Source organism: Chrysemys picta, chromosome 22 (assembly GCF_011386835.1).
Source record: "Chrysemys picta bellii isolate R12L10 chromosome 22, ASM1138683v2, whole genome shotgun sequence".
Classification (NCBI taxonomy): domain Eukaryota; kingdom Metazoa; phylum Chordata; order Testudines; family Emydidae; genus Chrysemys; species Chrysemys picta.
Window position 1 is genome coordinate 14662843 of NC_088812.1, and position 27843 is coordinate 14690685.

Consider the following 27843-nt stretch of genomic DNA (forward strand, 5'->3'; position numbering starts at 1 on the left):
AGATCCAGCATCATCCTCTCCCCTCCCCCTCCCGGCTTCGGCAGCCATGATCCCACGGAGCGGGGAGGGACGCTCTGCCCAAGGCCTAGACTGGGGCACCCCCAGCCTGCTGGGAGTCAGCCCAGCCACAGGGATCCAGCAGGGACTTCTAGGCCTTTCCCATCTCCCACCCCCCCAGGGGGCCTCCTTAGCAAACCCCATCCAGGCCCAGAGCCGTGGCCCACCGCCAGCCCGCCGCTGCACCCTTTGCATCCTAGGCCCCTGCTCTCTAGACCCGTAGCTTGCTCCCCGCCAACACGCCACTTTCCAGACTTCTGCCGGCATTCTGGTCAGCCGGGGTAGCATTGCTAGAGGGTAGACCTCCTCACAGGGACTCAGGAGCCCTTGGTTCTAATCCTGGCTCCGCTACTGACCTTTGTCCCCGTTCTGTGCCTCAGTTTCCCCTCATCTGCCTTGTATTTAGATGGCAGGGCCTGAATCCTTGAAGTCTATGGAAGCTAGGAGCCTAAATACTTTTGAGGATCAGGGCCTAAGCTCTTCTTGGTGGGGTCGGTCTGTCTGTCTATGCAGCACCCAGCTCACTGGGCCTTCGGTCTGGGTTTGAGCCTGTCGGGGGCACTGTCAGACAATTAGTACAAAAAAGCCAGGCCCTTATCAACCGAGCAGAGCCAATAACCAGACCCAATTCACTTTCCTTTCCTGGCTTTAATCGTAGTTAATACAAAGATTCCAAAAATAGAAAGACCGAGACAGCAGCGCCGGCTTCAAGTTTTTTCTTTTGAATAAGACAAAAATGTAACAAACAGAAGGACGTAAGCGTGTCACCAAAGCAACTGAAGTCTTTATGCCCTGGAAGGCGGGGGGGACACCCCAGGGCCTCATGCTGAGTGCACCGACCCCCACCGTGGGAGATGGGGGCACCCCCCCAATTGCAATGGGAGGGGGGGCCTGAGCAGAGCTGTGGGGTTTAGGGGAACACGGCCCCACGTGAAAGGCAAATCAGTGAGCTCAGGTGAGCATGTGCATGCTGAAGGAGGCCTGAGGAAGCCCAGCTCCGAGGCCCTGGCCAGGCTGCATTTTGGGGCTCACCTGCTGCCAGTTGGGGTGTTGGAGGCATGAGACCTGCCCAAGCACCTGCAGCTAGACTCCCCCGTCCTCAGGACTCCTGGCTGCAGTACAGGGGGTGGGGATTTCCCACAGCCATGTGCATTTCGGGGTAACTCACCAGAGGCCGTTGAATCAGCAGACGAGGGATAGGAGTGGGGCTGGACCGGATGCTGGGGCAGGTCCCCCAGGTATGTGCAAGGGTGGGGGGGGAGAACAGGTCAGATGTGGTAACCACTGCTGGAAAATTTCTACAATACAGGTGTGGGGTGGTTCCCCCACCTGGGGGGAGGGGAAGCAAACAAGGGACCAATTTCACATCCTAGCATGGGCATTTCAAGCCACATCAGAGGTTGGGGAGGAAGGGTCCTGAGAAGCTCAATGTTGAGTTGTGTTCCCGAGGTGGGAGGGAATTCGAGGGGGGAGAGGAAACCTGTATTTATTAGAAGTTGGGGTGTCCCCCCACCACCATCACCCCATCGGGCCTGGTGCTCCACTGCTCCCTGCTGGGCTCCCCTCTACAATGTGCAGAGCTGGAGTCCCCGCTCCCGGCACACATGGGCCTGTTACTGAGATCTCCCCTATAAGGACTCGGACCCTGAGGGGCAGGGGAGACCTGCAGGGGGAGGGGGTTCCCGGTTCCTCCGACACCAAACCTAGGCTGTCGGCCCTTCTCCTTCTGAGTCACTCCGACAGGTCCCGGCCCTTCCTAGCTGGGCCTGAGAACAGCACCCCGAGGGCAGGAAGGGGGTCGGCCTGCCCCAGGGCCCAGCCAGGCACGGGTCTCCCAGCTTTGGTCCCATGGTGCCCTCCCCGGGCCTGGGGCTTGGCCGTGACCCACAAAGTTCACAGTGGGGGCCAGCCCGGGCGGGCGATGGGGGAAGGTAAAGCTGAGTGGCGCAGACACGGCTGCCTCTCCATCTTGCTCACAGAAGTGAAGCAGGTCAGACACGGGGGCGAGGCCCAGACGGGGGTGCCCCTTGGCACTGGCCTGCGGCCTAACGGCACTTGATGGTGTAACAGCCCAGCAGAGTCTGTCCTGCTGCCAGAGGGATGTGCGCCAGGCTCCAACGCCACGCGGGCAGAGCGACAGCCACGGCCCAGCCCTCCCGAGAGCCCCCTCGGGGAGGGGATGCTGCCTGCAACCCGGTCGACATTTGGCTTGGACGAAGAGCTGGTTCTCTTTGGAAATGCCAAAGCGGAAGGTGCAGGGGGGGGGGGAAGGCACCGAGATGGAGAGGGGCGGTTGCCAATGCTGGAGTGGCAGAGGTGCCCGCAGCAGCCACCGCTCATCGGGGCGGCCACGGATATGACATGCCACAAACGCCATCCTGGCAGATTCCGCCGGGCCTTGCGGGGTTGTGTTGTGGCACCGACGAGGAATGCTGGGAGATCAGAGAGACGGAGGTCAGAGGAAGGGCCCCGTCTCGCCAGGCTGGTGTGGGGAAGTCAAGCTGTGCTGAGAGAGCGGGGTCAGCACAACGCAGAGCTGGGGGGATTTTTTGGGGGGGGGGCTGGTGCCAAAGTCTCCTATCGCCAAGGGGCTCAGCTCCAGTGAGCGTTTCCTGGGACCACCTGCAGCAGCTGTTGAAGCTGAAGATGTCACCACACTGGGACTTCAGTGGGGGGCTTCTCGCACTGAATATGTGGCTCCCGACCCCTTCAGCACCCCACGGAGGGGATGTTCCAGGCTTCGCCCCAGCAGCCTGCTGGTGGTGGAGGAAGCATCTTGTTTTCATGGGCCCCATGTCCCAGATGGAGGGCAGCAGTTAAGGCAGGGCGGTGGGCGTGATCCCCTAGATAGAGCGCGCTGCTTTGGACTGTAGGAGTGTGAGTCCAAGGTGACTGTCTCCCTGCAGCTCAAAGGTGCCCCCGCCGGCCCCTGCTTTGGGCTGAACCGGCTAGCGAGGTGGAGTGTGGCTTTGGTTTAAAGTTACCCGTTACGGCAGCCTCTGGCTGGGCCGCTCTCAGCATCTCCCCCTCCTTTGGAGCCGAGCGGCAATTGGTATGAGGCAAGGATCTCAGCTCCACTGGGCAACGGCAGCTGTTGGGAGTCACGGGACCCAGCTGGGGCTGCTCCAGGAACATCCTTCAGAGCGACGCTGGGATCCAGGCCAGGAAGGAGGATCTGGTTGGGCTGGAGACCCAGCTCCTGGAAGGAGCAGGTTAAGGGACAAGGGAGGATGGAGAGGCTCCCTCAGGATAGGAGTCCCTGGGCCTGGGCCTTGCCGGGAGGACGACGACTGGGGAGTGGGTTGCTGACCCCAGACAGGCCTGGCTCCAGCTCCAGAGGCCTCAGTAGGTGCCTCCTGGGGGAGAGGGTTACAGGGAATGGGATCAGTGGCTCCCCGTGGGAGGATGAGACTGGGAGGGGGGGATGACAAAGGCAGGGCTCTGGCCCAGCCCCAGGCACCGACAGCGGGATTCGGAGAAAGCCACAGCAAAGGGCCGCAGCAGCTGCCCCGCCATGCGGGACGTCTCCAGGGGCCGGGGACGCCTCCAGGGGCCGGGGACAGCTGGCGTTTGCCCTTTGGAGAGCTGGAGGGCCGTCCTGCCGGGAGGCTGGCCGTCTGTTCAGGCAGTTGCTCTCAGAGCAGCACGTGGGGGGAGAAGGCAGGCATTGGGATGCACCCCCCTCCCCACCCCCCCATGGCAGGAGTCGCCCAGCCAGGCCCCCCACGTGGAATCCGCAGGCGCTGTGTGTCAGGGAGGCGAGCGGGGCGGGAAGCAGGGCCCCGTTTGCAAGTCGGAGCGCGGGGAGCCCTGCACCCCGCAGTGCAGAGACCCCAGGGCTACCAGGAGACGGGCTCAGACCTGTGACCAGGGCTACAGAGATTTCCCCGCTTCGCAATCCAACATCCCGTCCTGCGCCCCGGTCCGAGAGGCGAGGGCTCTGGCACTGCCACTGGGGCCCGGGAGCCGACTCCTTGCCCGACCACCTCCTCCCGGCTGCTAGCGAAGGCACTGAGTGAAAGTCCCCTGCAGAAATGGGCCGCCAGGGCACTGGAGGCTCTACGGCGCCCGCAGCTGGCCGAGGCTGGTATAAACGTCCTCAGCTTCGCTCAGCTCTTCGAAGATGGGGATGAGGTTGAGCAGCTCTGTGTCCGCCATGTCATCAAACCAAGACTGGACGGGGACCTGCAGGGGGGCAAGGACGGGAGGGGAGGGTCAGCAGGAGCCCCACAGAGAAGTCAAGGCAGGCTGGGCCCAGATCCTCGACGGAGCACGGCTTGTCTCCGCTCCGCTTAGCCACCCCCAGGAGCTCAGCCGTGGCCCGGGGCGCTCACCGCGTTCTCCGGGTGGAAGATGTAGGAAGCCGGCGAGTTGTCCAGGATGAGTGTCTTGTGCAGGTCCCGGCCCAGGCGGCTCAGGTCCTTGACGTAGCAGCCCTGGTGGAAGACGCAGGACTCCCGGAAGAGCCGCGCCCGGAACACCCCGCACTTGTCCAGAAGGTCCGTCACCGGGTCGGCATACTGGCAAGAGCAAGAGAGCGGCGTGTTGCTTAGAGCGGGCTCCGCCGGCACGTGACCGGAGCGGCTCGGTTCCCCGCCGTCCCCCGCAGCCCAGCGCCAGGGCTAGCAGGAGCGGCTCGGCTTGCTCAGAAGATATCCCCCTCCCGCCTTGGCTAGGCCACGGCCAGGCAGCAGCACAGAGAACCTCTCCCAACCACGTCCCCTCTGCCCGGAGCAGGCTGGCAGAGTGCGGAGCACCCCACTCCCCCCAGGTTTCCCTCACCTTGGCCAGGCTGGCAGTGAAGAGGACACACTCAAACAGCTCGCCCATCCGCCTCAGGAATTCGTCCACAAAAGGTCTCTTGAGCACATAGACCTAAGGAGGTGAGGGGCCGTCAGCAGGGGGCAGGAGAGACTCCGGGGTGAGGGGAACACAGCCCCCGGGGGACGATGCTCGGGTTCCCTGCTTCTGCTGGCAAGTGGGGGGGAGGCAGCATTGGCCTGGGGCTTTATTCTCAAGCAGATGGAGCCTGGTGCCTAGCGCCACCTGCCCAAGCTGCCCCTTGGGAGCCAGCTGGAGGGGCACGGAGGGGCTGCCCCGTGCTCGTCGCTGCAGCCAGCGTGGGGCTTCAGCCGGGTCCCATCACCGCTCCCCTCCCCCCGCCACGCCCGGCGCCGAACCAGCCCCGTCGAGTCCATCTTCCTCCGGCGCCAGCAGCCGCCTCCTGAAACAAGTAATCAAGAATAGGCCGTGCTGCCTGGTAACAGCCTATCCTGGATTACTTGAACCGGGCTACGGCCTCCGCAGATCCTCCGCGGCCCCAGGGAATGGGCCCGCCTCGCACACAGGGCAGGACGGGCCCAGCTCCTGGAACAGATCCTGGTCACAGCGCCACCCACCCATCAGAGGGACTCGCTTACCTGGTGCAAGGTCCCTCTATCTCCACAGGCACTATGAAGTCAGCATTGTTGATTGGCTGAGGGGGGAAAAGGGATCTGTTAGCACAAGAGCAGAGGGGGTTCCCCATCTCGGCAGCCCCAGGGGCAACAGGAAACCAGACTGAGAGCACGCATGCCGGGGTGTCTCCGCACGCATCTGGCTCTGCTCTGGGGGAGATGGCGTCGGAGAATTTTGCTTTAGCAGGCGAGGAGCCTCCAGGACCTGCTCCAACCCCCAGCTGCTCTGCTGTCCAGCCAACGGGGCTCAGCAGATCCCAACCTCCACAGCTGCCCCAGCCCCTCCAAGAACATCTCATGCCTCGTTTCCAGCCCCCGGCGCGTCACCCGTTTATCGGGCATTCACGGGATCTGGGATTAAGTATTCTCCGTGGCCAGCAGTGGCTCAGAACCCAGCTCCTGAGAGCCAGACCCGCCTGTTCCTGCCCCCGCACCGTCTCTTCCCACCAGCCGCCTCCCTGCGCCACCCCTCCACCCTGCCCCCTGAGCAAGCACGTGGGGTCACCTTAAAGGAGCTGTGCACCAACGTCTCATCCAGATCGATCACCACGCAGATCCTGCCCTGGTCCCGCTGAGTCACCTCGGGGAGCAGGCACGTCCCGGGAATCTGCAAGCAGATACACGCCCAGCTGTCAGAGGGATTCGGGGAGCAGCCCTGGCCCACATGCAGTTCACAGGTTGAGTTGCCCCTCCCCAAAGCGAGACCCCTCCATGGAGATCAGGGCCAGTGGAACTAACCAGCAGACCCCCCCCCCGCCCCCACACCCCTTGGAGAAGGCTCCTCGTCTCCAGCAGCTCCCCCATCTCACACCGAGTTGGGGTGTCCATCCATGTCCTCACACTGGAGAGAATTCCACTGCGGACCAGCAGGGAGACTCTAAACATCCCATCCAGATATCTGGGCGATACCCTCCCCATGACCCGGAGCACCCTACAGAATTACCAGCCTCCTTCCCATCTGGACCATCCTGAATTCCCACTGGGAGCGCCCAGGGACTGGGGAGAGACCTCATGCCAAAACTGCACGGACCCTGGCACATAAGAACAGCCAGACTGGGTCTGACCAATGACCCATCTAGCCCAAGATCCTGTCTTCCGACAGTGGCCGGTACCAGATGCTTCAGAGGGAGTGAACAGAACAGGGCAATTATCAAGTGATCCGTCCCCTGTCGTCCAGTCCCAGCGTCTGGCAGTCAGAGGCTAGGGACACCCAGTGCATGGGGTTGTGTCCCTGGCCATCTTGGCTAATAGCCACTGATGGACCTCTCCTCCAGGAACTTATCTCGTTCTCTTTTGAATTATGCTTCTGGCCTTCACGACACCCTCTGGCAATGAGATGGTGGCGCTAAGAGATGGCGGCCTTTACCTTTTCTCCAGTGGAGGAGCGGTCCCCATCCCACAATGCTCAGGGACGAGTGGGGAACTTTGAAGCGAGGGGGAGTAAGGGAATGTTACAGTCTTAAGCTTCTCCACCTTCCCTGGGAAGGCAGCTCACTTTGGGCTGGAGCCAACACCCAAGCAAAATCCACAGGACTCCCAGGGATACTGTGGGGTTTGGATCAGGGCCTGTTTCTGCAGGAGAGGAAGGGGCATTTGCTTGGGAGATCGGAGCTGGGAATCTCAGCCACCCACACAAATACCCACACAAATACCTGGTAGAACTGGTACTGAAGACACTGCAGCAGATCGGACTAAAGCGGGAAAGAAGAGGAGAAACACAGGTATTAGAGTGACAGCCGGCAGCAGCAGAGAGACAGCGTGGCCCTGACGGGGCTGCGGGACTAACCCGCCCCTTAGCCCTAGCCATCCGGGGACAGGACAGAACTCCCCTGCGATCTGCTGCCATGTGCTTGCAGCAATTCTCATCTGAGAGAAATCAGTTAAGAAATAATCAAAGGCTAATGAATAGCAGCACAAGCACTGGGTCAGCCGGAGAACATGAGAATTAAGACAGATCAAGCAGGGAAGGACTCAGAGACGAAACTGCTGCAGTCATCTCTCTCTCTCTCTCTCTCTCACACACACACTCTTATGGAGAAGGGGCCCAGTGCTGCCACCTGGTGGAACATTCCCATCACGCAGGTGGGGGTACCTGCACACACACCTGCTCTATGAGTTTTGGGGGAGATGGCTGCAACTTTAGGGGGCTGTGCTTGGACGAGGGTTCCTTCCATTCACGTCTGCGGCAAGGCTACAGAATGGCTTTTTGGTTTACCGTGATCAATGACAAACAAGCTTCGTTCTTAAGACTCGGGCATGTCCTATGTGGGGTCAAACACACTGGTGTCTAGAGGGTCGGTAGCCCAGCTCCAGGTCCCCCCTGCCCTGCAGCCCCCTTACCTTAGCGATGGTGCTGGGTTCCTCCTTGTGCAGTGCATGCTCCCCACCGCAGCCTGACTGACCGACATTCTGTGTGCGGAGGCAACAGAAAAGCGCCTTGAATATGTTCCGGCCACGAGGTTTCTTGGGAGAAGACTTGGACACCAACCCTGGAGCACGGGGAGAGAACCACAGCCAAGCGTAAGCAGGATGGTCGCCCGCACAAAGCCAGCTCCCCACGCGGGATACAGACCCAACCTCTCGGTATTGCAGGGGCTGGCGGGAGAGGTCCAGTCCACTGCAACGTGTCTGGGAGACTAGCTCACCACAAGGGTTGCAATCAATGAGGAATATGGGCCCAACAGGGCAGGACCGGGGGGGGGGGGTGAGGAGGGGACGAGTGAACCCCTGAAAAACGAACCATAGCAGAAATCCAAGCAAAGGACTGTGGGTAAAATTCCTTGAAGGATGGAGTGGATTCAGCCCAACGGTCCTCACTCATCCACGTGCTAACCCACCACCACATGTCCCTCCCCACTGCCCCATCCCACCCAACGGGCCGTTGAAGGCTGCGACCCTCCCAACCCCAAACTGGGAGGGACCCAGGGCTGCAATGTTGAGTAGCAGCCAGAAGGTGGCGCTGCAGACCCACAAGTCCCCAGCACCTTTGAAGTACAGCCATGTCCGGGAGCTGCTGGAGGACCAGAAGTGGGAGGGGGAGCCCCCAGGAGGAGGGGGAGCTGGCAGGCTGGTGCAAGGGGTGAGATAAACAGCCCCTGGCTCAGAGCCAATGGTGGGGAAACAACCTGGGGGCACATGTCACAGCCCCCTAGCGTGATCATTAGCCAAGTGACAGTCACTGAGTCTGGATGGAAGGTGAGCTGGGGACAACACATGCTAAATTCAGCCATTCTTGGGCACCAGGCGGTAAAAAACTCTGCAAGGTTTTCCCCCCCAAGAAAACCAGGCAGCTGTTCACAGGGCAGAGATGCCAGCCTGGGCTCTGAGCCGCTGGGCTGGGGAGGGACCGCAGCATCTCCGGGACCATTGTGCAACTGAGACCCCCAATCCCTCCCTCCCAAAGAGTCCGAAAACGAAAGGCCTGATCTCCTCGCTAACGCTGGTGTAAAACGGGAGCAACTCCGTGGGAGTCAGAGCGGTCAGACCAGCAGGAGCGGCAAAGCAGGGCTGGAGCCTGCAGTCGGCGGCCGCACTCCGGAGCAGCTCCGAGCCTCGCTCTGGAAACTGCATCCTTCCATCAGCACAATCCCGGTGCCATAACTCCACTGCCCCAGGGTGCCAGGGGGCCCCTCCCTCGCACTCTCTGGCTCCACCCCCTCCACTGTCATTCTGCACCCCAGGTTTTGCTCCCCTCCAGTCCCAGCATATCATCTTGGGTTTTAGAGTCAGTTGAGAAGAATTCCCATCACCTTCCGTGCCACCTGAGTCACCAGCACCTCTAGGCAACAGGTGCCAAGGCCCACCAGCATCTAAGCACAAATGGGCACCTGGGCATGGTAGGGCTGACTGGCCAACTCCATGCACCGTGCACCACAACTCTCCCAACTCCCCCCCACACTGGTCTCTCGAAGACAGGCTTCCCCCCGTAGGCCAAATGTTGCACCATGCTCCACGGAGGTGACGTGGGGCTTATCTGCTCTTGGGACCCAAGCCGGGATTTGCACCCAGGGCTCCAGAAGTGCCTGGTATCCTTCAAGGGTGCTGAGCACACGCAGCCCTTTGAGTAAATGTCTCAACAGAGATTCGCCCCTTCCTTATCTGTGCCCCACCCCCCTGGGATCTCCCTGGGCCCATGCAGCACAGGCAGACACAGCCCATGGGCCGGAGGAGCAGGCAGAGAGGCTGGCGAGTTGTAGTGACGCCCACGTGAAGAGACTTCACACCAGCGCCACTGTGCAGCCAGCCTGATCCGGGAAAACAGCATGGCCACTGCAAGGCACAGGGGGGCTGAGGGCTAAGGATTCACCCACCATGAACTCCGCCACCGACTCATTGTGTAGCCTTGTGCAAGTCCCTTCACCTCTCCTGCAACTAGTACCTTCTTCTGGGGGCTGAAAGTGCCTCATGCATCTGCATGCTCACAGCACGCACCCGGGGGTGTCTCGCCTGGCAGGCTTCATCCCCGTCCCATCCTGGAGAGATCTGAGCCGAGTGTCCCCAGGATTGTAACTGGGGAGAGGAACCTGGGGCCAGCAGCGATCCCAACCCATCTGTGGGATGGGTAATCTGTGTCTAGAGCTCCCTGCACCAGCTCCCGGCAGCGAGAAAGATCAGGCTGCGTCCCTGTCCTTCTCCATTTCCTCTTTCCCTGGCGCCGTGCTCTGGCGGACGAGGTTAAACGGCGTTAATCACCCCAGCCGCATTCGGCGATGGCTTCCCTCCCGCGAGCCCTGGCCCCAGACCAAGAGAGCCGTTCTCAGGGTCAGGGTGCAGAAGTTATAGGACAGCACAGAGGGGGAAGCCGGGCAGGAGACTGGCTGGCTCCAGAGAGTCTGAAAAAACTTTGCCTTACGGATCACGGGCCAATGGTCTCCTCACACCAACCACCTCCCATTTACAGAGACAAATGCAGGGTTCGCTCCCAATCGTGACAAGAACCATTGACCAATGGACGTGCCAGCTAGAAGCAGGGCCGGAGCCCGGCCGGCTCAGGGCTGGGATCGGTTAATGATAAACCTGATGTTTGCTTTGCTGACAATCCAAAGGGACAAACTCTGTGGGGTGCTGGGAGAGCACTGAGGGAGGTACCAGGCCTGGAGGCAGCAGGAGGCACACGGGGTGGAAAGTGACAGGCGCTCTGCCCTTTACAGGGTAGCCTTCAAGGGTGGAACAAAACAGCCTCCCCCCCACGTACACAAACACACGCACACACACCCCCACGCACACACCCAGCACCTTTCCCGGGCTAAGATTAATTTCTAACCCTTGCTGCATTTCCTTGTTCCTCCCTGGTCAGAGAATCTCTTCACAAGCAGATCTTAAATTTCCTTTTTAAAACCTCCATTTGGGGCCGAAACTCTTTCCCCATCTCCTTCGCAATGCTGAGCTAAGCACCGGGAGCGAGGAAGCACCTTTCACTCCTCCACCACCTGCAGAAGCTCAACAGCATAGCTCAGTGGTTTGAGCGTTGGCCTACTACACCCAGGGTTGTGAGTTCAATCCTTGAGGGGGCCATTCAGGGATCTAGGGCAAAAATCTGTCAGGGACAGTACTTGGTCCTGCTGGTGAAGGCAGCGGACTAGACTCGATGACCTTTCAAGGTCCCTTCCAGCTCTATGAGATAGGACCGGCAACCAAGAACCCCCAGGCCACGGTCAAACTCGAGTCTCCAGATCCGATGCTCCCAACCCCATCACTGCATTATCTGCTCTTCGGGGCTTCTCCAAACCCCAAAGTGCCAGGAACGTGCCCCTAGGGGAACGAACATGGAGAACACCCCCACCGAAGAAGAGATAGGAACAGAGGATTTGCCATCACAGGAGCCTGTGGGCCCAATGTGCCCAGCTCCAGCAGCAGTTGCTATGAAATGCTATTGAATACTCCATGCTGAACGTCAGGGCACCGTAAATTGCCCCCCTCAATCCGGAAGTCTGATCACCTCTAAAACAAATCAGTTGCAAACAAAAAGTAGCCACGAGCCATGGAAATGGAGGAGAAGGCACGTCTACACATGAACGTTAATCCAGACTAAGGTAGGGTGTGAATATAAAGCCGTTTAACTATTCCCGATTACCTCCACATGCGGGTGCTGCTCTTATTCTGGAGTACAACAGGAATAGCTTCTGGAATAACTCGCCGTGTAGACAAGCCTGAAAAATCTCTTTAAAATACGGACTTCAGTGTCCCGTGCCCAGTTGGCTTCACTCTCTCACTCCTGGTGACATTTCAGACCACACTGGAACCCAATCAGTTATTTCCCTTCTCCCGCAATTAGCGCCCGACCCATAGATCCACTCCCACCTGGGGGGAACCTTTCCAGGTTGTGGGTTTCTATTTTCATGTTGGGCCCGGGGAAGGAGGCGACTTGGCTGATACAGACTAGACAATGAGCAGTTCAAGAAGCCTTCTCCACCCTCCAAGTTTTATGCTCATCTTGACCCCTCACCTAACCCCACCTGGCTCCCTCTCTGAATTTGCATCTCCAGCTGATGCACCAGGAAACAAGCAGGACAATTGTAGTCAATGAGTCAGCAAGGAGGCTCAAGCCGGGCTTTGTTAGCTGATGATAAAGACAGTTTGTGCAAAGCAGGGAGGGGATCCTAAACTTTATTACCTCACTTAGCCTTCCAAATTGCCCCTGTTCTCACAGGGCCAGCCACCAGGCTCCAGCAGCCCATCCGCTTTGGGAGGTTTCACTCCATGCGAGCAGCATCTCTAGCCCCGCCATCTGCGGTGGTGGCAGACCCTGGCGACGGAGAATCTGGGGCAGCCCAGGTTGGAAGCTAGCTGCAGCAATACTGTGGCACCTGCCTGCAGAACCAACCCTCCCAGCAATTGAGATGGGCCTACAGCCTTGTCCTCTCCAACGGCTTTGCCTGGTCCTTGCAGCCGGGTTGGTGGCCGAGGAAGAGGCATGGCTCGTGCTGCCCAGAGCCCCAGAAGCAACTGCCTGGAGGGTAGGCTGGGGCTACCGAGTCAGACGATGACCCAGCTGCATTGCCTATGGCAGTATGAGGAAGGATTCAAGTTGCCAGCCATGAGGAAGACAGAAGCAGGTGGTCGAGGCATCTGGATACCAGCAAGACTCCATGATGGAAGCACTTGTGGGCTTTGATTCGCTCTCAATGATTCTCCTGCCCAGCCCAGAGAGAGACAGCCCCAAGTCACCGCCCCATGGGATTCTTACACCCCCCCACACACTTCCCCCAACGCGGCTCACACGTGCGTTCCAGGAACAGCAGGCAAGTTGGGATCAGCTTCATGCTGGGTGAGGGGTCGGGCCGCCGGGGTAGTATCGAGAGAAGTGTTTTTGCAGGGAGCCCTAACTTGGGAATGCTCCAAACCATCCCAAAGCACGTCAGAAGGTTCCTAGGCTAGAAGGGACCACTGGGATCATCTAGTCTGCTCTCCCACGTAACACCCCTGAATTCCCTCGCGTTTGCCAGCAATGGAGAATTCACCACAACCCCTGGTAAAATTCTTCCAACGGTTAATTCCCTTCACTGCTAAACAGGTGCCTAATTTCCCCTCTGAATTTGTCTAGCTTTAACTTCCAGCCATTGGATTCTGTTAGACTTTTGTCTGCCAGATCAAAGAGCCCAGCAAATTTTTATTCCCCACGTAGGTACTTGCAGACTGTGATCAAGCCATCCCTTAACCCTCTCTTTGTTAAGATAAATAGATTGAGCGCCTGATGCTGCGAAGAGGAGAGAGCGAGTTCCTCGCTGATCTGACCTCGCTGTTGCTAATCCAACACCTTTGTCACGTGCTTATTTGTCTAGGGGGATATTAGTGGCTTGAGATCACATGTGTGTGTTTTAAAGGCGGAGAGAGATGGGGAACGGGTTCCTTAGGGCCAACTCCCAACCCCTGGCATAACAGGGTCAGGGACATAGCTATCATCTGGCTCCCCAATGGAGACTCCAGAGCATTTCCGGCATCACCAGGTCCTTTATGGGCCAAACCACACTCATTGGAAAAGACTGTATTTCCTACTGTATATGCCGAGGCGCACCAACGTTTGGGGACGTGGTGGCGAAGGTCAATGCATGAGTCAGCCAGCAGCTCTCAAAATAGCCAAGACTGAAGTCGGTTCTAGTAACCCAGTGTCCAACGCAGCTCTTGAGAGAAGGAGACAAGTGAGAAGGAGGCAGAGACAAAGGTACAGGGGGCCGTGGTATATATGGTATCCAACCACTTCTCCTGAGCTGGGTACCACGGTCACAGGCCCAACATCCTGCAGGGAGCTGGGATGGCTGCTCTCCAAGACAGGCTCCTGGTCGCGATGGACGCCTGGTCTCATAAAGGGAGGCAAATCTATGTGCCAAGGGAGCCAGGGTCATGAACAGGGAGAGGGGTAGTGAGCTGGAGAGGTTCGCGGGATACCAAGTACCATCTGTGAGAAGAAGCCAAAGTCAGCGGAGAGCTTTTCCTTGGCCACAGCATGGATCCCTCCGATTTTTTCTATGCTCCAATAAACACCTTTCCCCAAACCGCTCCAGGGCTCATAGCAGCACCAGTTCCAGCTCCTCGTAGGCTCCCAGCACAGGGCAAGAACGGATCTGGCTTGAAGTTCTCCTCATTGTTTTCCAGGTGACTGTTGCTGGGCAGGTCCTGGAGCGCGCTGCAGTAGCGGCAGCCCCAGGACCGGGGAGGCTGGTCTCTGCAGCCCATGGAACAGACCAGGTGATGTTTCAGTCTGCCAGCATGAAATCCCATCTGGCAGGACACCTGGGAGCTGGAGGGCAAGACACAGCGGCAACTGGTCACAGCAGAGGCTCTTGTCCAGAGAGCACTGGATGCAAATTGCAGCAACAGTGGTTTGGGGGAAGAGATTAAGAAGGTTTTGCACTTGGAGCTGGAAAAAGATATTGGACAAGTCACTGCAGTGAGAATACAATCCTGGGATTTCTAGAGCACCCATCACCGTAGTATCTGGGCTGTCGTACTGCGGCCTTCATCATTTGTCCACCTTTCCGGATCTTCTGTCTCCACAATGGCAGTTCCAGACGGATGCTGCAGGCAGTGGGGTCTCGCCACCTCCCTTCCAGAGCCACACTGTTCGGGGACCCATCACGCAGAGTGCAGTGTGGGGGTGGGTCTTCCAATCCAAGGCAGCTGCTCCCTTGATTTCCAAGCCTAAGTGCCGAAGGTTAATGAGAGGCAAGCATCCCAGGCTAAGGTAAGGTCTGACTGCGGGGAGGGCCAGGCCCAGCCATTGCAGGGAGAGCAGAGGGGCGCATCTTGCTGGTGACTGAACTCACCTCAGGAACCAAAGTGCCACCACTCTGTACCCTGGGGGTGGGGGCTTTAGTGTAGTACCCCCACCCCGACTGTCCCTGTGAAGAGTCACTCACCTTCCTATGGCAGCCCCTAGAGAGCCTATTTCTTGGTGCAACAGGACAGTGATTTACTTCCTAGGAGGCGCACAAGGGCCCCCGCCTTTCTGTCACTCCCGCATATATCCTCCCCCGCTCCCCACCCCATGCCCACACTTTGCTTTGCCAGACCCCTCCCCTCCAGTGCACTTCAGTCCCCGCCCACCGCCCTTTCCTCTCACCCTGCCCTCCTGATTCCCTGTTCTGTCTAGGCACTAATGCAGCCATCACACTGCACCTGTCCCCTCGTCCCATACTTGGACTCTCCCCAGGTGGTTACGTCTCCTCTGGGTTTCTAGTTGCCCTGGGGAAGGGGGAAATCTCAAAGACCCTCAGCCCCAGGGGAAGCCACCCAGAGGAGCCCAATAAACGCCACCCACCAATTTCCAGTCTGTTCGGACTGAAGCTCGAACGACAACAGAGGGGAAACGGACGGGTTATCGGCCCGTCCCAGCGAGCCCAGGCTTCCCTCCCCAGCCCGTCCCCGTAAGGAAGGGGAGGTGACCCCCCATTTGCACCTTGCAGCTGGAGGCAAGCTCAACTTCAGCCCACAATGCTGAGGGGCTGAGCCCCCACATCCTCCCTGGCCCAGGCACCCCCCCAGCGAGCTCCATGCACCAAAGCTGCCAGTTAATACATTCGCTGCCGATGCACGGAGCAGTTACTCAGTGTCAAAAATACACCGAGTGCATCCTCAGCACGTCTCAGTGGCCTGGCCCGGGGCCCCGTGGAGGGACGAGTTTACAGGGTCAGGAAGCGATTGGGATGGTCTCTCTTTGGGGGCCAGGGAGAAACTAGGAATCCCAAGTGGAAACTCCCTCTGCCTGGAGCCTGTCCCCACGTGGGGAGATCAGGGCCAGGCAGCAGAGCGGGATCCCCTGGGATGAGACGCGGAGGGGAGGAAGGGTCTCCGGCACCTGACAGCTTGCCTGACCTGTGAGGACACTGGCCCAGGAACAAGCAGTGCCAAGGGAAAGGCGACTCCCCCCCAGCGGCTCCCAGAAGACGTGGGGTTGCCGTGCTCCGAAGGAGCCGCTTCCTGCCTCCCTCGCTCTGCAACTTCACTCCCAAGACAAGCGGTGGGGTCCCAGGTCAGACTGGGGGTGCTGCAGAGCAGATGAGAGGGAAGGGGGAGGGGGTTAACCCACCGCAGTAAGGGCGGAGGCCCCAGAGCAGAAAGGAATTCTGGGAGGTCCCAGAGCAGATGAGCCCTTCAGAGCAGGCAGGGAGCTCCAGGACATGAATTATTCACATGGCAGAGCCCCTGTTCTATCAAATGTCACCAGTTCCAAGGGGCTGGCCACTGCAAGCACTAAGTGGCCACGGGGGTGGGGCTGGGAAGGGGCAGGAGACTTTTCCCTTGCACAGATTTTGCAGCTCCCAACAGGGGGGAGATTTAGAGCTCGACCGAGGGACCTTCCCCTTGCACCCAGGAGGGGGGTTTAAACAGTCCCTAAACCCACCCTAGACCAGTGATGGTGCAGCTTCTGAGCCCCAATCGGTTGCAATCCCCCTGGTACTTTTCACCCTGAGCCGAGCCCAGCCCTTGTGACACGTACCCAGCCCCACTCCTCAACGCCAATATTTCAGTGCAACTTTGCAGAACAAAGACCAGTCCCTCTGTCCAGGCAGCCCACAGCTGCCTCCCGCTGACAGCTTCCTCTCACAGAGGGGATCGTGGAGAGGGAGAGCTAGGGCTCTCTGGGGGAGACGGCTCGGGTTTCTGTGCTTAGAGGCATCTGCACAAGCACGGTGCTGGGCGTGGTACAGAGGGAGTTGCTTTGCAATAATCCCAGTGCATTCCCAATCCAGGGAACTGTCATTAAGGTATCGAAGCAGAGAAATGACATGTCAAAAGTATTGTTTATTTGTTAAACCTCCCAACAGCGTCTCCCACCTGCCCTGGGGAGAACCTCCAACTTGTCTCAATCACCTGCACAGCGTAAGCGGGGCCAAGGGCACAGGGAGAACAGAGATGTAAGATCTTAGCAGCACGTTGGCTGTGTGTAGGAGTAAACTACCCAACATCCTGCAACCACCCTGCAGCACCCACTGAATGAGGAGGCTGGAAGCTGGAGATAAATACACAGCTTGACTGATTTCGAGTCACTGAATAAACATACTTTGGCATTCTGTGTGCCAAGGACCATACCCCGGGCAAGAGATTATGCCCTGAAACGATCCTGAGATTCGGGCAAACCCTTCCATGCAGTTCTGTATGTTTTCTGACACTACTGGAAATGCTCCCAGGATATGCTCCGGGTTTCCTGAAGCCAGCCTCCGAAACAAAGGATTTTAGCCCTGTAACTCCCACCACCAGTGGAAGTCGAGGGACAGACAAACCTCAGGTGAGCTCAGGCGTTTTTAACACCCACGTTTCTGGCAACGCACGGCACAGTCACCCAGACTGCAAACTGGCAGCCGGCAAGACTGAAGTTCAACCACCCCCAAGCAGGTGAATACGCTTACAGAAGACAACAGCACACGCTCGTTGGGTTTTCCTTTTTAAAAAAGACCAGAACAAGTCCAAACGGATCATCTAAAAATCGGTAGAGCCAAAAAAAAAAGGATACGTTGCTCCTAGCCCTAGCCAAAAAAAAAATCATCTCAGGAACCAATGGATTCTGGCGCGACAAACCGCAAAAGTTCACCTCTCACGTCAGTGTCGTCACTACCCCAAAACACAGGAACCCCAGGGCCCAGCCCCCGGAACCCCAGGGGAAGGGTTTGATGGACAGCACTGAACAGGGGGCACTCCTGCTGGAGCAAAGAGATGTGGGGCTGGGGGGGAAACGGCTTTCAGTCACAGGCCATCCTGAGTAAAATGAAACCTACTTTCACTCGGAGAGTGACCCAGCACTGAGTGATGCCCCAGCCCCTCCCATCCTCCATGCCAGCCTCTGCCCAGATTTAGAGAGAAGTTACAGCAGGAGAAGCCTTGGCTTTTGCCTGGCACACAGCTGGTCCGGTCCCTGTGAATCACAACCCCAGGCACAGGGGCTGACCAGCGGCTGGTTCAATCATCCACCTTGCACAAGGCAACTGGTGAGGACGGGCCAGACAGCACAGGCTCACCCCCAGCGTAAACCTGTTTAGCAAAGGCTAACAGGGCAGAAAGACAGGAATTCCTCCTGGGCTGGGACGCACAGTATAACCCTCCCCCACCCACCAGCTCGTTAAAAGTCTGATTCGCAGCTTCCCAGGACTTCCTTCTTGCACACACTGACGGGAGGAGGTTGGTGGTTGGGCAGGGCGAGTTTCTTCCATTAGCAGCCCAGATGAGCGAATGCTCCCAGCCGACGCTCCAGGTCTCAGTCATGTCACCTGGGTCAGATATTATCTCCGACTCCCCTACAAGAGGGTGGATGGGCCCCTTCCTCCATACAATTTCTGTCTAGCCTCGCCTTAAGGAGGAGATCACAAACCTGGTTCAATGCTATTTGAGGAGGCTCTGAGGACCCGGGGTTTTTCCAGTTCTGGAAGGTCACACAACGGTCTCTAGGAGCAGCATGTGAAACTTTATTAATTAATATGGAGCTATACCGATCTCATAGAGCTGGAAGGGACCTTGAAAGGTCATCGAGTCCAGTCCCCTGCCTTCACCAGCAGGACCGTCCCTGACAGATTTTTGCCCCAGATCCCTAAATGGCCCCCTCAAGGATTGAACTCGCAACCCTGGGTTTAGGGGGCCAATGCTCAAACCACTGAACTATCTGGGTGAGGAATACGCTCTTTTGCTCCCAATCCCTGTTCCTGAACCTCAGCCACAGGTCGGGAGGTGGGCCAGGGCAGTATGTCGTCTCACCCCAACCCGTTAGTTCACAAAGTCTTCCCTGGAACTCAGAGGTGCCCAAAGCCAGAGGGGCAGTGACAAGCTTCACCAACCGTCGTAAGGCCGAACTGCCTGGTTGGAGATGATCAGGGCTTGTCTACACTGGATACGGCTACAGCAGCGCAGCTCCAGTGCTACGGTGTAGACACTATTTATGTGGCTGGGAAGGGTTCTCCCATCCACCGCCCCGAGAAGCAGCAGCAGCTCGGTCGATGGAGGAATTCTTCCATCAACCTCGCACAGTCTATGCCAGGGGTGAGGCTGGTATAGTTACCTCGCTCAGCGAAGAAGCTATGCTCATGAAGTTCCCAGCGTAGACCAGCCCTTAGCCAGAGTAGAGACACCACGCCTGTGACAGACATTTGAAAATAGGATACAGGCCTTTAAAATCCAAGGCATAGCTCTCCCCTTCCTCAGCTGCATCAAGGAGAGAGAAGTCGAGTCAAATTAACGAGTCTGTGGCTGAGAGTAATCGAGCTTCGGCTGAGCATCTTGGCCAGGATTGGGGGCACCTAGCTCCCATTTGGAGAACCCCCAATCCTTGGTCTCATCCCTGCAGCTTCCATTTACTGCGTCTAAGTCCTGACACAGAAGGTCCAGTGGACTGAACGTGAGGCTGGGATCCAGGAACTCCTGGGTTCTAATCCCAGAGCTAACACCGGCTCCCGCTATGGCCTTGAGCAAGTCACCTCTCTGTTAAACAGGGATGATCGCAACCACACCGCGGGGAAGGGAAGTGCTAAGGTTAACCTAGTGAGCATTTGTACTATTGAAAAGCGTGATGTAAGTGCTTGGTTGGAGCATTGGCCTGCTAAACCCAGGGTTGTGAGTTCAATCCTTGAGGGGGCCACTTAGGGATCTGGGGCAAAAATCTGGTCCTGCTAGTGAAGGCAGGGGGCTGGACTCGATGACCTTTCGAGGTCCCTTCCAGTTCTATGAGATAATAAATATATATGGAGATATACCTAAGTCTTCCAGAGCAAACCAGGGTCTCTCCCAACAAAAGACACCGCTCCTCACCCCCAGAGGCCCTACCTACATTAATCTTCTTTCTGAATTCTTTCCCATCGCTAATGCTAGTACAATTTCAAAAGGGGGGGAGGGGAGGGAAAAGCAATAGTGTAGACAAGGCATCAGGCGCCAGTCTGTATTTTAAACACTAGGTCATCTGACCCTGTCATTTCACGCCCCTAGGGCATGAAAAACGCTGATGGTCGCCCAGAGCCTTCTCTACACTAGAGCTCCCACCAACGGTGCCGCAACAGTACAAAATAACCACCTAGAGGAGGCCAAAGGGAACACAGCCCAACGACACTCCAGGTTCTTGCAGGAAAAAACCAGGAGTCCTGCTGTGAAGGGGGAGGGAGTCAATCACGTATTTAAGAGGGAAAGGCCTCGGTGTTCTACAACCAGAGAGCTCTTACTGCACATCCTCTGCAATCCTCCCAACGATACCCGAGCCCATGCTGCCCTTGCGCCTCTCACGGCCTATGCAAAGTGCCCTTATTTAGGAGTTAGGTGCGGAGGAGGCCAATTAAGAACAGTGAAGTGCGACCCTCTTAAAGGGCCGGGGCTGGGTTTGCCGATCGAGGTTCTGGGGGTGGGGAGCACCACGCTAGATTCCCCATCAGCTCGTAGTAATCACTGCCTAATTAATGGGCATCTCCATTTAAAAACAAACAAACACAACAATGGCCTTTCACTGCATTATATCACTGAATCAATACCCGGTGGGACTTGCTTCTCTAAGGGAGGCACCATTTATAGCGAAGCAGAAGGAAAATGCCAAATTATTTCAAGCACATGACAAGGTGTAAAAGGCAAATCCAATTATAACCCAGAAGCCTCTGCCCAGAGGGACATTATTCTGTGAGGCTGATGCTATGGTCTAGTTTATACAATCTTTAGGGCAGGAGCGGTCACTTATCACAGATCTGTACAGCGCCCGGCACAACAGGCCCCAACTTGGTTGTGACCTTTTATGTGCCACTGCAATATATACGTCGAACAACAATCCATAGCCTATGTTGGAATTTCTGCCACTGATGTAGCTGCACCAATGCAAACTCCTGGTGTAGCCCCCCGCCCCCATTTACCCTGGTGCCCATCACCCTGCGGTGGCGCACGTCACATCTACGCTAGGGGGCTTACATTGGCATGGTTACATCTGTGGGGGAAATCCCAGCGTTGATTCAGAGATTATAATACCAGAAGGCACCACTGTGATTATCTAATATGTAAAACAAGACTTAAGGATGTAAGACAAGGTCTAAGGGTGTGGGGATTCATAAGTCCTTGGCAAGATCTATCTTGTCTACTTATATGGTCCTCCTTACCATGATATCTGAGTACCACATACTCTTATCTTCACCACCCCTCGTGAGATAGAGCAGTGCTAGGAGGGGAACTGAGGACAAAGCAACTAAGGGTGGGATCCACAAAGGGAATTAGGTGTTGCAACACTCAACCTCACGGCACCTAACTTCTAGGCACCTAGAAATAAACAGGAACGCCCCCCCCGCCATCCGCAAAGCCCAAACCAGGCTCCCTAGACAATGAATGGGGAGAGACAGGTGCCTTAAAATGGGCAAAGCCAGCATGGTAGGTGGGGAGCCACCTAAGCTAGCCAATGGGAGATGCCAATGATGGAGCGGGGCGTGCTAAGCCTTTGCCCCTTTCCTAGAGATAGGCACCTAAATCCAGGCTGCAGGGAGGCATCTAGGTCTGTTAGCAAGCCATGAATGGGAACCCCTCTCCTGGAGTCAGGCAGTAGGCACTGAAGCTGTTTGTTGCCTGACTCGCACTCACCCGGGATGTGGGAGACCGAGGTTCAATTCCCCCTCTCTGCCAGAGAGGGAGAAGGGAGACACCCGGTCAAATCCTCTCTTTCAGGAGCGTGCTCTAACCACTGAGCTATGGGCTATTCCGATTGGGGGACCCAGTTCTGTTGCTGAAGCTGTTCCACTGTGGATAAATCATAAAGGGCTGCACGGGACTGGACCCGAGGTGTCCTGTCTCCCACCTAACCACTGACCTATACAGTGACTCTCTCTGGCCCAACGACTTAAGTATTTAACCAAAGTGGAACAGCTTTAATAGGACGGACTAAGGCCTGGTATTGACCTAGTTACGTCGTTCAGGGCTGTGAAAAAACGTCAGGCCTTGTGCGACGCAGTTCAGTCAATTTAACTAACCCCACTAGCTCAAAGGAAGAATCCTTCCGCCAACCTGGTTATCGCCTCTTGGAGAGGTGGACATGCTACACTGATAGGGGGGAAAAAAACTTCTTTTGATGTAGGAAGCGTCTACACTATGGCACTAGAGCGACACAGTTGTGCCTCTGTAGTGTAGACATGGCCTCAGGGAGCCCCACATCAAAATACCCCCTAGCTCAGTGGTTAGAGCACTCTCCGGAAAGGCAGGAAATCTCTGTTCAAATCTGGCAGAGAGAGGGAACTGAACCTGGCTCTCCCACAGCGAATGCTCTAACCACTGGGCTAAACAATTTAAGGTGGGAACCATCCCCACCTCCTCCTCCAGTTGGATTCTGACAGGGACCTGATCCTGGAGGCAGTTTCTCAGCACGCCTACCGGATTGGACCCTGCATGCAACATAGGCAGATGCGTCTCTATCTCCCCCCAGTTCGTTAATCGCTCTGGGGCTTAGGCAGGACATAAGTGTCCAGGTGCCTAGAGGAAGACACTGGTGCGCCTGCATAAAGGCAGGACATAGACATCGAGGGAACTGTTATCCTGAAAACGTAGGTGCTTAAGCAAGTTTAGGCACCTACAGGGTTCAGCAGGAGTTTTGGGGATCGCAGTGGAGCCAAAACTGGGATTTAGGCATGTAAATCGGGGGTGTAGATGCCTAAGTACCTTTGTGGGTCCCACTTCAGGGTCACAAAGCAAGTCTGTGGCAAAGCAGGGAATTGAACCTGGGTCTCCCGAGTCCCCAGCTACCGCTCTAACCACTAGACAATCCTTCCTGTTGGACATTTTGGCATCATGTTCTCTACGCCCCTAGTCCTTTCCCAGGCAAATACAGCTATACATTATAATGGGGTTAAGAAACATTTCCAAACTGTAGATCTTCTGCAAAAATCAGCAAGGAGCACGTTTCAGTATCAGATTCATGCTAAACAAGGTTTTTGGTGCCTCTCTTTCAACAAATAAAATCAGAGAGAAAAGCTGTTTTGTGGGATTAAGGGAAGAGGGGTCAACCAATGCTGCTCCCGATCCATTATTTTGTAAAGGGATTGAAAGGGTTGGTTAAAATGGATCTTAAAATGGCCTCACGCACCCCTGTCAGTTACCTCCCTGAGCACTGCAATTTGCAGTGCATTTTTCAAAACAGAGGAGTCGATTCAGCACGTTGCTGTTTGATCTGGCTCCAAAAATGGCTGTCACGACCAGAAATCCTGATCTCTTGCAGCAATCAAAATCCAGCCCCGAGAATAACTCAACAGGAAAAGCAATCCTGCCCAATCCCAGCCTTTAGGAATACCGACCACCCAGGGAGGGGGTGGCGTGTGTGCCCCTGGTACTGAGCTCAATGGTACCGAAGATATTGTACTCCCTAAGGACATATGGAAGGAACACATACTTTCCTCACCGAGGATCCGCTCGGGGGACATTTCAGCACGAATCATTTGCTTTAGGCAAAAAAAAAAAAAAAAAATCTGTTTGGGAAGTTCCTAGAAATGGGGGGAAATGCACACAAAGTCCCAGCGCTGCTGACTGAGTTAAACGTCATGTTGCAATATTGTGTTCAAACCACAAAGAAACATATAGAAGAGGAGGAAATACGTTTTCTGCCTGGGAAGTTACTGAACATTTAAAGCCAGAGTGGAGAGAGAAAGAGAGAGATCCTCTAGAAAGGAGAATTTCACTGGCTTTCTTCTGCTTACACATAAATCACTGCTTCTAAGAAGAGAAAAACCCATTAAAACTTTGCTGTTCTGTAAACATCCCAAAGGTAGCAGGCGCAGCTCCTACCAAGTCAATAAATTATCCTTAACTACAAATCTCACCCACAAACAGTGGGAATACCTTTTTAAAATTTGTGTCTGCATTTTCAAGATTAAAAAAAAAAATTGAGAAAAGACCCCAAAATTCCTCTGCAAAGATTCCAAACCTCTAAAATTGAAGGATCATTTATTTCATCAGATAATTAAGGACTTACTGAATTTTTTCCTATTAAGTGGTGTTCTTCTAAACTAATTCCAGTAAGAAGGTTTGACAATCCTGTGACTATCTTCCGTGCTGATCATGTGGGGAAGGACTGGGGTCTGATTAAAACTCAGGTCAAATATCAAGAGGGATCTCTCTACAACTGCAATTGTGAAGGTCCAACAACTAGTTATTTGAAACCTCGCTAATGAATTGCTGAGGGCAAACTCCAAAAGGAAAAAAAACAAACACACACACACAGAAGCAGTGAAACCTCCACTTTAAGAGGAATTTACACTGTCAAAAGCCAACGACACAAACCGTTCCTATCAAGCAGATTATAATAGGGAGTTTAGACACTAGGGAAATTTCTCTTTGAAGTGGTCATTTGGGGTCCACAAAAATCCAAAGGATGATCAGCACACACAACCCAGAAGGGCTCAGTAATGGGGAAGGACCCATCTCATCTGCACTAAACCCAAACTCAGCACTGCTAACAGTATCCGGTTGTGCCAGTGTCCAACAGCAAACTATGGAATGAGGGGCTCCAAAGCCACGTGCCCCCCACGCTCAGACTTGTAGTTCATCGCTCTCCAAAAAACAACACTTGTCCCACTTCCTTATCAAAATCAAGTTTTACTAGTAAAATACTTAAGAATTATTCATCTCCTTTACTGTGCCACCCACCAAGACAAAAGGAGAAAGAACACACAGGCCTCCTCACGACCAACTTCCAAATAGAGCCAACTTGTTTGTTTGCTAGGGATTTCTCCACCCAAATTAGTGTTTCTCTGGGCGACTGCCATGAGCCTCCATTTCCCTGAAACAAGGCAAGCCAGAGGAGCGACTAGATGCTGGCATTCAATTAAACCTTTCTGGATCAGCCAGGGCACCAAGAAGAAGGGGGTGGGGTGCCGGGGGAGAACAGCAACGCAAGTTCAAAGCCAATGCCACCTCCAAGATCTCTGGCACTCCTGCCAAGAGCTAATCGGTAGGTAGGCAGGCCCCAATCAGCCAGAGGGAACGGTGGTAAACAAACTCCCTTCACTCACGGTGGGGCACGTAGCTGATTTCTAGCGTCCAAGGGGCAAAATCTACTGGACTTTTGCACAGTTTCGCCAATTTCAAAACACTGGGCGCACCCAACATGCATGCAGCCCACATTCAGGCACCCTAAGAAGTGGCTGGCGCATGGAGTGGTTGGCTCTTTTGGAAGAAAATAAAATTTGAGGAGAAGCTGCCAGGTGCCCAGCACTTTGGGAATAAAAGGGCCTTTATTTAGATGCCTAAAAATTGGAGCGGAGCTCTTTTAGAAAATGTGCGCCCCACGGTGGGTGGAGAGAAATAAATCGACCCCTGAACTTTTTCAGAGTTCTGGCCCTAAAAGGAATAACACTGCCTCTTTAAGAGCATGGAGACACTGGGAAAAAGGAACTGGAGAAAAACTGAGGCCCCAAATTAACCCGCATGCAACCCCAGAGCATTCAAAAAAAAAAAAAAAAAAAAAAAAGACAATTCCATGTTCTGTTGCACACAAACAAATGCATCACCAGGGCAATCAGAAACACCCAATAAACAATGGACTAATTATTCCTACTCCTCCAGTCACAGCCCTTCAGAGTCTCCAAGTACAGTTTTGCACAGCTGATTTCAAGAGCTCATCTCTCCAAAAACCTCCCCCCCTCAAAAAAAAAAGCAAAAAAGCCACCGCACAGGTTTTATTGCCCGTAGATGAAACTAGTGGCTAGTAAAAAACCAAAGCAGAACTGGACTACAGAGCTACCAATAAGGGGCACATTTCAACTGGTTCGTGTTTCCAGCTAGGTTTTCCATACATAAGCCAAAGAGGATCGATCTTTCAATCCTAGTGTCCTGCAATTGGCAAAGCCCATCGGGTCGGTCTTGTTTTTTCCATGATGAAACCATGGCGCTCTATGCTGGGGAAGCCACAGTCTGTGGCATGGCAAAACCAGGAGACAGCTTGGGATTGACATCCCCCCCCCCCCCCCCCCCCAAATCTCCTATATCAGCTTGGAAAATGCCAGGTTTGGGAGAAGGCTGCTTGGAGGGGTCAGCACAGAGCCACAAACAGTCCCTTAGACCAACGTGAGAGCACCCACTTGTAGATCGGGTGACCAGATAGCAAGTGTGAAAAAACTGGGACACTTTTTTGGGGGGAGGGCAGGGGGGAGTTGCCTATATGAGACAAAGCTCTTAATATCAGGACGTGTGGTCACCCCACTTGTAGCCAAGGGCAGGGCAGAACAAACAGCAGCTAGTAGGAAGCAATGGAGCTCAAACCTGACGTTTTAAGATCTCCGATGCAAAAAAAATAATAATAAAATAAATCGTGTCAAATGCCAAGAAAGTCCAGGAGCTGGGCTCAGCGGAAAGGGGGGGGAGTAGAAGCCCCTGGCATTCCTTCCTCTCCACATAACTAGGATGTTTATGAAAATTCCCCAAATCCCAGCCGCCCAGGACAGAAGAGGAAGGAGGGGAGGGAGCCGATCACAGCGACAAAAACAACCCCACCAGCGGAGGGGAAAAGGCAGAAAATCGCAACCACATTTAAGGGTCAAGTGAGGATTTTGCAGCTGGGTCGAGTCGCCCCCTTTCAAAGGCTCTTTTTGCAAACGTTAATCCAAGGGGGGGGAGGGGGTGGCGGCAGGCGAGGGGCCCCGCGTAGCTGCAGAGATGGAAGAGCAAAGCCCCCCACACAGGTCGCTAAACAGCGCCGAACCCGAGTGGGGAAGGGTGCAAGAGACACCCCCTCCGCATTGGCACAGAACAGGAACAGCCCCCACGTTGCCTAGATCAGGAGTTCGCTCCCCACCACTGCACAGATAGGGGAGGTGGGGGTGATAGTAGGGGGTGGGGAGAGAGACGCCTCCTGTTCCTTATTGCAAAGTTTCTAACTTTCTCTCCCTTACCTTGTTTTGCAAGCACCAGGGCTTCTTCCCTCTGCACTTGGGTGATGATAGAACCGCTTTCCATCTAACAATCCCACAGATCCAGGGGATCCTTTGGGTGGGAGGGGGTTGGGGGAAGGAAGAGGCCCAGGGAGGTGGGGGCGGGGGTGCTGTGTGTAGGAGGTGTGGGGTGGTCCTCAGCTGCAAATGCCCTGGAGTAGGCTGCATGCATGCATGCATGCAAGCCGAGCAGCGGCTCCGGGCTTCTCAGATCGGGTCCAACATGGAGAATCCGGGGCTGGAGCGCAAAAAAAAAAAAAAAAAAAAGCCAACCCCCCACACGCATACACACACACACACACACACCAGAGGAAATGGGACACAGGCGCGGTTTCCAGGCTCCCCCTCCCTCTTCCAGATAAACAACCAGCAGCAGCTCCCCGGGCCCCCGAGGCAGGCTGAGCCCGACCTGCGGAGCGCCAACCCCGGGCAAAACACCCGGAGGGGGGAGACCCGCCAGCCCGAGGCGGCGCACGGGGAGGGTGGGGGCCGCGCCCCCCGGTTACTTTGTGGCAACGTTCGAAGCTTTGTTATTTTGTATCAGTCCAGAGGCGCTCAGAGTGGAGGGGGGAACCCTTGAAACTGCTCCCGGGCTCTGATTGGCCGCCGGGGAAGAGGGCGGGGCTAGAACGCTTACTATGGGGTGTTTACCTAATAAACATTCCAGCCGCCCAGGGAGTGGGCAGGGGCGGCCACGCCTCTCCCACCGGGGGCTGCGTCGCGCTCTGGTTGTGCCTCAATTTACCCCAGGGATCCGTGCAAGCCTGGCCAAGGATCAGGGTGGGGGAAATACACCCTCCCCGATTGGCAGGTTAGGTCACGGTGCACGATTGTGTAGCCCACCGTAAGAGAAAGGTGTATGCAACACTTTCTAGCGTGATAGTGGCTTCCTCCCCCCCTTACCTTGAGAAGAGGACAATCGCTATGAGGGGTGCATGCCCAAGTAACCTTAATTTGCCCCCCTTGTACTTATGCATTATGAT

The 27843-nt window shown here is 55.7% G+C and overlaps 1 protein-coding gene across 1 annotated transcript; it reads right to left on the reverse strand.

The window, feature by feature from the left end:
* Nucleotides 1–685: 685 nt before the first annotated feature.
* Nucleotides 686–27018, reverse strand: CTDSP2 (CTD small phosphatase 2). Its single transcript, XM_005297233.5, is given in 9 exon segments — nucleotides 686–4242; nucleotides 4392–4577; nucleotides 4840–4932; nucleotides 5478–5488; nucleotides 5491–5533; nucleotides 6019–6120; nucleotides 7166–7204; nucleotides 7854–8002; nucleotides 26822–27018. Coding segments are annotated over 9 exon segments (813 nt in total). The 5' UTR covers nucleotides 26886–27018; the 3' UTR covers nucleotides 686–4116.
* Nucleotides 27019–27843: the final 825 nt, after the last annotated feature.